General features: G+C 47.4%; 2 protein-coding genes across 5 annotated transcripts in view; both read right to left on the minus strand.

Moving 5' to 3' along the window:
* LOC103372105 (TBC1 domain family member 12-like) overlaps positions 1–3,301 on the minus strand; it is a 25,024-nt gene extending 21,723 nt beyond the window's left edge. For both annotated transcript variants that reach the window (XM_008301661.1, XM_008301662.1), the window contains exon 1: positions 3,176–3,301. In XM_008301661.1, coding sequence (XP_008299883.1) covers positions 3,176–3,213 — 38 coding nt within the window. In that variant the 5' untranslated portion in view covers positions 3,214–3,301. The remainder of the gene's footprint in view (positions 1–3,175) is intronic.
* Positions 3,302–6,534: 3,233 nt separating this feature from the next.
* Positions 6,535–12,620, minus strand: part of slc22a15 (solute carrier family 22 member 15) — a 16,190-nt gene continuing 10,104 nt past the window's right edge. Inside the window, exons 12-13 of one of the 3 annotated variants that reach the window (XM_008301663.1) lie at positions 9,005–9,163; positions 6,535–8,482 (exon numbers count right to left, since the gene is read on the minus strand). In XM_008301663.1, coding sequence (XP_008299885.1) covers positions 8,438–8,482; positions 9,005–9,163 — 204 coding nt within the window. In that variant the 3' untranslated portion in view covers positions 6,535–8,437. Of the gene's footprint in view, positions 8,483–9,004; positions 9,164–9,828; positions 9,969–12,620 lie in introns of those variants that run through there. The other 2 variants (XM_008301665.1, XM_008301664.1) reach the window with 2 other exon arrangements.

Here is a 12,620-nt window from a genome sequence, read left to right on the forward strand (position 1 = left end):
CTCAGCCATCACATCGCTGCACCAGAAGAGGGAAAGGCTGACCTCCCCACATCTCTTTCTCAGCGTCTGATCACATGACAGCTCCACCAGCTGATGCTCTCCTGCAGCCACATGTCGTTGTCAAACAGTTCTGCATCCAGGGAGTTAGTCTCAGAGAGGAATGTGGCCATTTCTGATTTAGCTTGGTCAAAGCGTGACAACACCTCGACAGCCAGCGGACTTCTGAGTGCGCGCAGACGGGCTGGAAGTGGCGGGACGCAAAGGCAGCTTTTGGCTTCTCAGACCAGTTTAGGTGTTTACGTTAGCGTTGACAGAACCGTTTCCACGGCAGCAGGGGGACGGAGCTTATTATTCAGACAGGGGTGAGCTGGTGACCCACATACTGGTCGCTATAGCTCACCTGGCTGAGCTGGCGACCCGTGCACTGGGGCTACAGCTCACCTGGCTGAGCGGGCGACCCAGGTAGTTCCCTGGCCTGGTGGTCGTGGGTTCGATTCCCACTCAGGACAGTTTGCTGTAAGGTCTCTCCCTGTTCATCTCCCCCTTCCCTGTCTCACTCTCTCACTGTCCTGACTAATAAAGGCAAAAACGCCAGAAAAAACAAGATTAAAAATGTTCTGTTTTAAGAAAATTCATCTCATTTTAAGCTTTTTTTTCTAACTGGAAACCTTAATTAAGGTGTAAATTCTTAATTTAAGTAAACAGTCTTAAAGTCAGCTTCATCAAGAAATCAGAACACTTCTTTTAAGAAGATATTTCTTACATAACAGAGTTTCTTTGCTTGCAATAGGCAAACATTTCTTACATTTTAGCCTATTTTTTCTAGTTTTAAGACACATGATGGTCTTAAAGTGGCTGATATATATAGGCTAGTTTTAAAAATTCTAGCCAAGCACATTTTGCTTACCCCATTGGCAGATTTTTTTTTGCTTAAAACAAGAAAATTTGACCAGATTTAAGAATATTTGGCTTATTTCAAGTAGGACTGTTTTTGCAGTGTGGATCATGTGATATCATGGTGAGCTAAACCTGTGGGATCTGAACTACTGGGTGGACAAAACAAGGCATTTAAAAACGTCCCCATGAACCTTAAATTGTACAGAATGCACCCTTTTTAAAATATCCGTGGAAACCTTGACCCTAATTTGCTCCAGACGGAGCATCTTTTGCTCACAGCGACCCGTGACCTCTCTGAACAAACATGTGATCACGCCAGCGTCTGTGGAAAAGTATCTGCATTTATTCCCAGACCTCCACTCGGACCAAGAAAAGACTTAAACCACAAATATCTCCAAATAAAACTGATTTGTCACGTCCCCAAAAGCTGTCCAGTTGCTGAACAAAGCCAGAACCTCACTACAACTGCAGGTCTGGTCATGTGTTGACATCCGGGCCAGATGGAGGGAGTTAGGCGCTGAGGTGGAGGACACATGTTGGGAGGTAGAAATACACGACCTGCACACTGAAGCTACAGACAACAATCCGTCCAACTGTGTGGTGCACAGACGTCTATGCGTCTGACTTCTGTTTAAGTAAAAGAAACTGGTTACACACTTGAATTCCTAATCATTTAATCACTTGTAAATCATTTTAGCACTAAAAATTCTTTCCTGCAGGAAAAAAATCCAGACTGGGAACACAAACGCACCAGTTTGACTAGAAGGGATGTGCAGAAGCTCCGCCTCTGGACTTTCTGCTGGATTTTACTACAAACACCCAGTTTTAGCTCCTGCATCCTCAAACACCTGGCAGAACAATCTACAACTTAGCTCCTGTATTCGTTGGTCAGTTCAGGTTTTAATTTCATCTCAGGTCATTACCAGCTGCTCTCGTTTAAGTTGATTCATTTCTTTTTTAAATTTAAATGAAATAAATGAATGTTTTCACTATTTTATTAACTCAGCCTTTGAACATTTAATTGCTGAGTTTCTCTGTGCTGACATCCTTTATGAAGCCTTCATACCTCAGTGTACTCTGAGTTTGAATAAAGGCTGAAGTAATGAAGGACTTCCCCTGAATTCAGAAGGTCAGATTTAAAACATCAGCTCACCTGCGTTTGATCTGTTGTTAGATATTTGATCTCCTGCCAGTTTACAGAGGTCATCAGAAACTTTTGACTTTAAATCCTTATTAAAAGTGACATTTCCTGAGCAGCAGAGTGGGAGGATGCTGCTGGTGGGAGTGACCGGCAGCACATGGAACAGGAATCACAACAGTGCAATACTGGAGCTAACAATGTGTTCGTTTACTCCTGCTGAGTGCTTGTTTTCAGCGTGGAGCATCTTATTTCCACTCATGTCTGCTTTTGTGACAACAGCCTGCTGGAAATGTTGAAAGATTTGTTCATGCCTGTCACTACATTATCAGTTTGTAAAGTTTTCCAGCTGCTGAGGAGACTGATGTGATGACTGGGATCCAACAGCTGAAGCTAAGTGAAGCAGGAGGTGCTGCAGCTTCAGGGTGTGCATCTGCATGTTAGCACTGCAGATGGAGGACGATCCCTCAGATCTACAGCAAAAGTTCAATTCAAGTTATTTATCAGTGTTTCAAGTGTCTGTTCTTTATAAAGTCAAATGAGTGTGAATGAAAAGGGGGGCAGGATCACTGGTCTGCAGGTGAAGGGTTAAAGTATGAAGCACTGGTCTGGAACACGACCTGAAGACCATCCTGTCTCTGCTTTCAAACCATCACATCTACTCTGTCTGCATCTCATCCAGTAAACTCAGAAACAAGCTGCTGGGGAGGCGGCTGAGCGCTGCAGACACCAACCAGAACCAGAGCTGATCCATGAGCCCACAGACAGGAAGTCTGTCTGTGTGGCTTCTCAGGCATCTGAGGAGCTTCAGTAGAAAGCAACTGGACTTCACCCTCAGGTTCTGGAATCATTCAGAATCTTTCTACTGAAGCTGAAGGGCAGAACATTCAACAGTTTGGATTTAATTAAAAGCCAAAGAAGGAAGAGGAGGCTCGGTGACCAAAAGAAAAACACTTAGAATCGTCTAGAACTGTCACTTAGTCGTTCTGGAGAGTTTAACTATTTCCCACTTCAGCAGGAGACTAAAAGCTGCCTTCCTGTTATCTAGAAAGCGGCCCGTGTGATGCTCAACATGCAGGTCTTTGTTGGTTTGCAGGTGAGTCTCCACCCCTTCCCTCAACTGTGCTGGTTCCGTTTTACCTGGTGAAGAAATCAGCGATGCCGAACCTCTTTGGCATCAGCTTGGGGTCCGAGCTGTCCGTCTGCTCGCTCAGGTCCGGCAGCTTGTCCGGGGCGCTCTGCCGGCGACCCGCCTCCAGAACCGTCCGGAAGTCCTCCTCGTAGCCCTCGTCTCCGAAGTAGAAGCCCCCATCGTCGTCGGGGGACAGCGGGGTGGCATCACAGCTCAGGGACACCGCGAGGTTGGGGTTAGTCCTCAGACTCTGCGGCCTGACGGGGAAGCCGAGGCCCCGGAAGTCCTCCTCGTCCTCCCGGGGGTTGGCTTCGGACAGCGGGCTGTCGCTGTCCGGCTCAGAGGGGCCGGGCGAGGCCGCTTTGGCACTTGATCCCGGGGTGGGGGGGTCCTTGGAGGGGTCGGGTAGGTGACGGAGCTCGGCTGCAGCTGGCGCATCCTCCCCCGGGCACTGAGAGACCAGCTGCCCGCTCTGACGGCACCCAGACCCGGCCCCCCTGTCTCGCCTGCTCCCCGGATGAATGTCGGTGTTGTTTTCGGAGTCTGGAGAGTCACATGTTGCGGAGTTCACGATGTGCAAACCACCGTTGGCTACTTTCACTTCCTCCCCGTCCACGTCGCACAGACCGAGCCTCGGACCCGGCAGCTGCCCGGGAAACAGCCCCGTCTGTTTGCTGTAAGCGGCGTCCCCGTCCGGAGCGCCGTGCCCCGGGCTGTCTGCACCCCCGTTGGGCATGTTTCCATCCGGGCAGAGAGCCGCCTCCTCTGTGCAAGCGCAGTTCCGCTGGTGCTTCCCCGAGCATGGCAGCCGATCCAGGGGGAGAGGAGTCCTGTTGCAGGCGCCTTCCGTCGCCTCTTTTCCGGAATCCTGGGTTCCCCCTCCGGTCTCCCCCGCAGGGTGCTGCCGCATCTGTGGGTCCGTCTCCGCTGAAACTCGACCCCCGCGCCCAGCTGGGCAGGAAGCGTCTGGAAGGCTGAGCCCTCCTCCTCCTCCTCCTCCGGCCGCCGGCGGCTCCTCCTGACCGAGTGACTCAGTAAATCCGTTCAGGCCGCCGTGGTCGCCACAAACCCCCGAAACCATGCAGCTGTCAATCAGGCGGCCGGGGAGGAAGCTCTCCGCCGCCACCAGGTCCAACATGATGTCCCTGCCGTGCGTGGGCGGCTGTCCGGAGGCGTCTCTGTTTACATTCCTCCCGTTACCGGTCACATAAATATGACCCCTGCCGGCCTCCTGACCCCCGCTGACACCGGCGAGCAGCGCCAGGCTGCGGTCTTTAAGTGCTCCACCTCCTCCTGCTTCTTCTTCGTTCTCGTTCAAGTCGACGGCAGACGACCCTCCGTTCTCCTCCGTCGTCTCCATGACCGCTCAGTCCGCCGAGCGAGCCTCGGCCCCGGGCGTGAATTCCTGCAGCGAGTCCTCCTGCCCCGTCGGCCGAGCTCCGCAGCAGCAGGTTCTGTTGTTCTGGGAGGAAGGGGCTACCATTTTAGCCAGCGACACCACAGCGTTACCTGCCTCGCACCGGGAGTAACGCGCTCATTTCTGCCGTCTAAGATGAAAATACGTTCCCGGTGGGGCGGAGTTCAACGTCGCCGCCGGCGGAAGATGAATTAAATCCCTCAACGTTTAGCTGCGGGCAGCAGCGGCGGCGGCGGCATTCCGGCCACAGTCCAGCGCCATCTTGAAAATACCCCAACAATGACGTCATTCCCCCCGCTGACTCGCTGCTGTGTTTTGAATCGCTGAAGAGATTACAGCGACCCCTGCGGTCACTGCGTGTAACTGCAACGGGGAGCCGTAAACACAGCGACCCCTGCCGGTCACTGCGTGTAACTCAGAATCAGAATAAAGTAAAAGCCGCTGTCATCATTTTTAATCTTTTTGCCATTTTCTTTTTTTTTTTTGTCATCTTGTCACCATTTAGAGCCTTCCCCCCATACTTTAAGTCCACTTGTATGGAGCCCGTCTGGTGACCGATAAGAAATAAAAATAACTCGTTCCCACGCATTAGTAAATCGTGGCCACCAGTTATTAATGCGCGGGAACGACGTAGTTAAATCGTGGCCTCGCATTAATAATATGAAGAAACAAGATAAGTTGTGGAGCAAATCACACAGTGCGGTCATACCAGCTGTGGATTCAGGATAACGGGCGGACTTGCATGGAGCATTTTGATTTGATTTCATTTTATTTTATTATTTTTATTTATTTATTTATTTTACTTTTATGGTCATTTTGAGTTTTTTCATTATCATTTTGAATTTTTTTTGTCATCACATGTGATCTTTTCGTTGTCACTGAATGTTTTTTTTGTCTTTTTGTCATCATTTAGAGCCTCTATGTGTGTTTTATTAGTCTTATGATCATTCTAAGTCTTGACAAGGACGGATATAAGTTAATTTATGAAAGTATAACTTATTTTTAAGGTTTATTACAGATGACATTCAAAAGAAGCAAAAATGTGTTGTACACTTTGTTGTATGCTTCTGTGATTCATAGTCAGTTTGAAATGTGCCACCTTTGGTTTTGATCTTCATATCCTTTGTGCAGAAAGCTGCTCGGTTACCTGCTATGTTGAGCCTGTTTTTATACAACGCTCTGATTATTCCTGTGAGGCCTGGATACAGAAATTAACTTTACTCATGTAACACAGAAAGGTCAGCTCTGTCATCTATGAACATGGAGCATGTGCCAAAAAAGAAGAGATCTGAGAACACCAGCTAACAGCCGGTACGGCTGGATGTCGATGGCGGTCAGTTCTGGTGTCCTGCCTCCACTCCTGGGTTCTTGCTAATGTCCTGCCTTCTATGCGTTGCTTAATCAGTGAGACATTTTTTGACTTAAAACTAAATTGTAGAACTTCTTTGTTGAACAAAGCCACTGTTTTTCTTAATTTATTTTGCACAGCCTTTGAATTTGTTGCATTTTACTTGTATAGGGCCTTGCTGTTGTTGTTGCCATCATAGTCAGACGTTTTGTTGTCACTGAGTCTGTTTCAGTGGCGTTTAAACAGATGCTGTAGTTCTGCTGAAAAGCCACACTGGAAGTCAGGGGAGCCTTCTGAAGCTTCCTGCCACAACAGAACCACACGGACACACCTGTACTCAGCGTTACAGCGTGCCGTTTCAGACATGTGCCTGATCCCAGATCAGTGATCCTCCCATGTATGAGTACGGAGCACTGCATCATTAAAACACTTGTACTTATAGCATGAAATTTAGCGCTTGTTCAGCTCGTCAGGACTTTAAAAAATTAAGATATGCCAAATAAATGATGTGTTGAGAACATTTCTATCGGCTGATCTAAGGCCAGTCTGTGGCAGCTTGACCAGATTTCACAGTAAACAAAATGAGTTGAGAGGACAGCAGGAAGTTTCCAAGTGTTTACTGCCTTTTACACAAATACATGAGACCACAGGTATCGCTGTACATTCACTTCATCTACAAGCTGCACCAGCATGAAACATCAGCCCACAAAACATTTAGCCCCTCTGATTACACCTTAATCGCTATTTACTGGCGTCTTTCTTTTTAATACTTTACACCTTGGTCGCAGTTACGGACTTACTAAGAAGGCACAGTAGGCAGAATGAGTGTTGCCATGTTGTTGAACTTACATACATCATTCTGGTCAGGGCGCTGGATTGGAAATGGGCAAAGGTTTGATTGATCATCCACCTATTGGTTAGCGTGAAGTCATGGTGACGTATCATTGCATAAACTGAGAGGTTCTTTAATTAGACCCTCAGCTGATTGAATCCACAAACATTTTGTTTTGACGGACTAAACAGAACCTCTCACCTTGCAGTACCCGCTTTGTGCTAAACTTGTTCCTCTTTGTCAGGTATCAATATATGAACACAGATGTTCACATCCAGCTGCAGCAGCTGTCACAGCCACAAAAACAGACGCAGAACCCGACTTCAGAGGAAACAAACATCTCACAGCCAGGTGTGACATGTCAGAACTGTACGAGCTCCTGGGATTTAATCCCCTTGACAGTCAGAGAATCAATAACAGGTTTCTCTAGAAGCTCTGAGCATCTCCAGTGGAGCCCAGAAGCCCTGCAGCAGGTTTGTAAGGCGCGTCACGTTACAAAGAAGCATCAGTGAATCCGTCACAAACTGTAAAAACAGGAAGAATAGAAAGAAATGTCCTTGAACTACTCCTCTGTGACACGTATTTACCAAACCAAAGCTTGAAATTGTAATATTTCATCAAAATCCCTTTAATTCATATGTCCCGCGTTTTTAAAAAATGCTCAAAATTAACTGTTTGCTCTGAATAGATTCTGTAAAAAAATAAAGTTCTTCACTCCTCAGTGGACTGTGAAGTCAATAATTACTCAGCTGCAACCAGGGTCAGGTGACACAGATTCAGGCCAGTGGGCAGTTGGTTTTCAATTCATTAAAAATAAGTGATTAAGAAATGTACCTTCTGTTATTTCCAGGTTTATATGTGTTTGGCATAATAACCGTGTCCTACTGCACACAGGGCCTTTCTGAGCTCTGTCTAGCTGTAGTTGTGGTCGTGCTGTTTCCACAGAGCTGCAGGACTTCATACTGAAGTGGAAAATGAGCAAACAGTGAAGAAACATGTGACAGCAGCAACACAACCCCCAGAAGCTGCTCCAGGTGTCGAGGCTTCAAGTCCACAGAGTCCTGTGACCGTTATGGAATGACGAGTCTCCAACGGAGCTTGACTGAGACATAAAACCACACATTGTGTCTGATGGTGTTCTGATGGATCAGCAGCATGTATCAGCACCACAGCTCTGAACACGGACCTTCAACAGGGTCTGAACCCCCACAAGATGCTGGTTTTGTCTCTGGTCACTTTAGCACGTGTACATAGGAAAGACTTCATGGCCTCAAACATTCAGTGTGGTCCTAGAAAGCTAACTCCAGGAATGTGTTGAACTTCATCGTCTGGGAATGTGTGTTGGGTCTCTGGCTGCAGGGAAAGTGGAGCCTGACAAAGTATCTTCAGCTCCTACAAACCTGCAGCATCTCTGGAATGCACAGGAAGTCGTGTCTTCTGTCTCTCCCTGCTGTCCACCTTCCAATAAGGCACAAACATCATGACCTCAGTCAGGAAGTCAAATGAAGGCAGAGGATCGATTGGCCTTCCTATGAAATGAAAAACCTCCCGGTGGGTTGACGACAGCCTCGTCCTGCCGGCTGAAGCGCCGCTCAGCATCCACCCATCTGTGATGTGAACCAGAAGGCCGCTTGGAGGCAGCAGCTCCCCGAGGAACGGGCTCTGGTGAGGCTTCATTCGTGGTTGGACTTCCACTTGTCGTCTTCATACAGAAGAGGCTGAGGACAAAAAGTGCAGAAGCTTTGATCAGCGGTGGGGAACATCAGAGGGTTTAAGATCAGTTTGTGCAGCAGCTTTTCATCAAGCTTCTATTCTGACCCGGCAAGGAACTGCTTTCCTCTTTTGTTGACGTCAACCTTCAGCTCATTCCATTTTGGACAAAGACGAGAGCTGGCAAAGAGACTCCTGGGGCCGGTTCTTCTCTCAAAAATCCTGAGATCAACCGGCGGATCCAGGATCTAAAAATCCAGGTTTCACTAATCTGGAGTGTTCAGTTCTTCTCTGTTCTCAAAGTGTATTCTGGCGCTGACTCTATGTCGTTACTTCCTATTGTATGATGTCGTGGTCCACACACTTCCAAATGGGATTGATCAGGTGCAGTTTAAACAACTGAACGCTGTATATTCACAAATCCCAGTGGCATCCAAACCAGTGAAATCAATGAATGAAAAGGCCCTTAATGCTGACCACTGTGATTTATAAAGGTCTGCTGCTGTGACAGCGGTGCTGTGTTGTGTCACCTTGCTCTCCAGCACTCGGCTGTGCGTGGGGCTGCCCAGCTCCTCCAGAGTTTCTGCTGCGGGTGTGTTGAGGGTTTCGGGCAGCAGGAGGCCCAGACAGCCTGCAGACAGGCCGCTCAGACAGAACACGGTGAAGGGCATGGAGCTGTGGAGCGCCCGCTGCAACAGGAACACACGACTGATGGCTGATGCTCGTCATCAAACCTCCACTTATCTCACATTTTACTCAGACGTTCAGACTTCACCACCTCCCTGAACCCTAAAACGTGTTTAAAAAGCATCTTATCCTCGTTACACAACAAAAGAAACCTTTTATTGGAGACAAGAACTGTAACAGGAAGAATTATGGGATTTTAAACTTTCAGTCCATGAAGCCGAACCAAATCCAAGCTTCAAACTGCATCCAAATAACTTTATTCTATAATCTACTGTAGAATCTGCCGAAAGTCGAGCGCTCTGTGGCACGACTGAGACCACGAGTGACTCGGTTCTGGTGAGGAAACGTCTTCAGCTGAACTGTGAATAATACAAGTATGGAATAAATGCAGCATCACCTTGTTTTCCTGGTACTGGAAACATCTGGCCCACTTGCAAAAAATGCACTTTTCAATGTTTTAAAATGTGTGTAAAATAAATAGTGAAAGAAATCCAGCTGTGACATTTTGCACAAAGGCCTTTCTGACTGACTTCTGAGCTGCTTCCAGTCGTGGTGGTTCTGTTTCCACAGACGGGCAGAACTCATACTGAAGTGAAAAATGAGCAGGAAACATTAAAAACCTACTTGAGGTTTACAGGGTGAACAACTAACCATCCTTTGTTCGCACTACAATGTCAGATGTCTTTATTCTAGCACAGCCAAACTATCTCCAGCGGCATGAGAAGAAACGAATGTTCTCAACACGGACATCAGAACATCTGAGCAACTCTTCTGTACAGACGACAAAATATCATCAGAAAGTCCTGCCTGAAACCACAAATGCATACAAATAAATGAGTTCTTTTTCTTGAAGGAAAGTATCTGACTGGAAATCAGTCCAGTAGAGTTCGGTTCATCAAATGAAGTAAGAACAACATGCACGAGCAGAAAGCGCTGTGTGGGGATGAAGCTGTTCAGCAGGGCAGCATGAAGGCATCGTTGGGACAGGAAATACCAACACACCATCAAAACACACAGAACACTCTACGGAAAGCTAGAAGATCAGACTAAAGTGAATAAACACAAAAACAGACATGATTTTAAGGTTGAGTACCATTTGACTTTAAAAAATGACTGAACCCTAAGCTTAAAGAAAACCCGAAGCTTAAAGAGAACCCGAAGCTTAAAGAGAACCCGAAGCTTAAAGAGAACCCGAAGCTTAAAGCCAACCCGAAGCTTAAAGACAACCTTAAGCTTAAAGACAACCCTAACCCTGTTACAGGAGAAACATGCAGCAAATTTAAAAGGTAAAAGCAAAGTTAACTCCAGCAAACTTTCATTTAATACCAATTCAATATGAAGATGATCTGAGAGCCTATTAACTACATAAACAAAGACTGAAATAGTTGTTTAAGTGTTGAAGTTACCCAAACCACCACTAGGGGTCACTACAAGTACAGGTTTGAGTTCACCCTGCTGCTCACCTGGCTGGACTGAGGTCAAAGGTCACAGAGTTCAGTTTAGGCCAGGGTTAGGGTTGAATGGTGGGCTTGTACCTGTGATCTTACTGCTGTGTTCTTATATTAGAAGTATTCTGCACATTACAATTACTTTAAGGGCTTTTAAACCTCACTCATTTTTCAGCTGTTCAACCACGTCCACGATGTACATGCTGGATGTGTGGCTTGAACCTCAAGCAGTTTGTGGGCGTTTTTTCTGCTCCAGTCACAGTTTAACTCGCTGAGGCTCATCACTCACCCATGATAACATCCTGCACCTCTATGGACACAGAAGAACCACGAAGGAGGAGGCAGAAAACATCTTCAGTGTGGTTTAAGACGGATATGAAGCCCTAACCGTAACCCTAAAGCCTTACCGCTAACCCTAACCCCAACTGGCTACGAGGCTGGATTAACCCTAACCCTAACCCATATCGAGACAGATCTCTAAAAATCTATCCCCCACGAGGCCAGCTAACCTTAACCCTAACCCCAAGCCCCACGAGGCCGGCAAACCCTAACCGTAACCCTAAGCCCCACAAGGCCGGCAAACCCTAACCCTAACCCCAAGCCCCATGAGGCCGGTTAACCCGAACCCTAAACCTAACCGGCTACGAGGCCGGCTAACCCTACCCCTAACCCCCACGAGGCCGGCCAACCTTAACCCTAACCCTAACCGGCTACGAGGCCGGCTAAACCTAACCCTAAGCCCCATGAGGCCAGCTACCCCTAAGCCCCACGAGGCCGGCTACCCCTAAGCCCCACGAGGCCGGCTAACCCTAAGCCCCACGAGGCTGGCTAACCCTAACCATGACCATGGCTACGTGCTGCACTTCCTTGTTGCTGACAACAACATCTCCATGACAACCAGCAAATTCCCCCACGAGGCCGGCTAACCCGAACCAGCTACGAGGCGCGGCTCAAAGGTTTCAGCATGACTCATCTGTTAGAATTTCCACTTCATCACTGTTTGTTGTGCTCCAGTGTCCTGAAACTGCTGAAGACACTGGTGAACGTCCGGGGGTTTCGTCTGGGGAATGTTTCTGTTTTAGACACAGCAGAGTGAACTGTTTGTTTTTTGGGCATTTACCGGTTTGTGAAACATCTTTCAGCTCAAAAACAGCCATGTGGGAAACTTTTCATGAAAGTTTGTCCTTACTGATATGAAAGAGGTCAGAAATCGTTCTGCTATAAATAAATGCGAGCTGCAGGAGGAAGCTGCTGACTGTGGTGGCCTCTTCCAGCTTCTATGTGTGTGAATATAAATACATGTTGGGTTTTTTGTACACTGACAAAAGGCATTTCAGTTTCTCTGTACGTACTGCACATGTATAGATACTGACAGCAGTTCCCTTTGGCTGACTTCCACCTCGCTTCGGTAACCCTGCATAGAAAACATTTCCCCGTGTGGGACGCTCTGTACAAGCAGTTACATGTTGGAAACATACTCATCAATATATGATTATATTCCACGAAATGAAGCCCAGACTTAACGTTGTTTAGTAGCAGCTGCTCCAACAACAGCGTACAAACTCCTGGGCTCCAGTACTTCACATTTACTCACTACAAATCCCTACTGCCATCACCAGTCTTCACTGGTACTTTCACATTCTCTTGTGCTTGATATCAAGAAGCAAACTGGGACCATTAGGAGCAAATCATCTGGATCTAGCAGAGCCAATAATGAGCCGCACTCTGCAGATCTGGTTCCAGTTTGCTTCTGGGCTCAGATTCCACATTAACGGCAGAATGTGTTTCATTTTTCATCAAAGAACAACAACTTGTTGAGGTTTTCCATAGACGGTTTCCCCTCTCCTTTACTGTGCTGTACAGTTGCTTTTTTATCCATCTGCAAACTCACAAAGCCCAGAGTCCACGTCGTCGGAGTTCTCTCCCACAATAAACACTGCTTCTCGTGCCAGGTTCACCCTGCAGGAGTCCTGGCCTGATTCACCCCCGATTCACCCCAGCAGTCAGGGTT

This window comes from Stegastes partitus, unplaced genomic scaffold (genome assembly GCF_000690725.1).
Source record: "Stegastes partitus isolate 25-593 unplaced genomic scaffold, Stegastes_partitus-1.0.2 Scaffold1696, whole genome shotgun sequence".
Classification (NCBI taxonomy): domain Eukaryota; kingdom Metazoa; phylum Chordata; class Actinopteri; family Pomacentridae; genus Stegastes; species Stegastes partitus.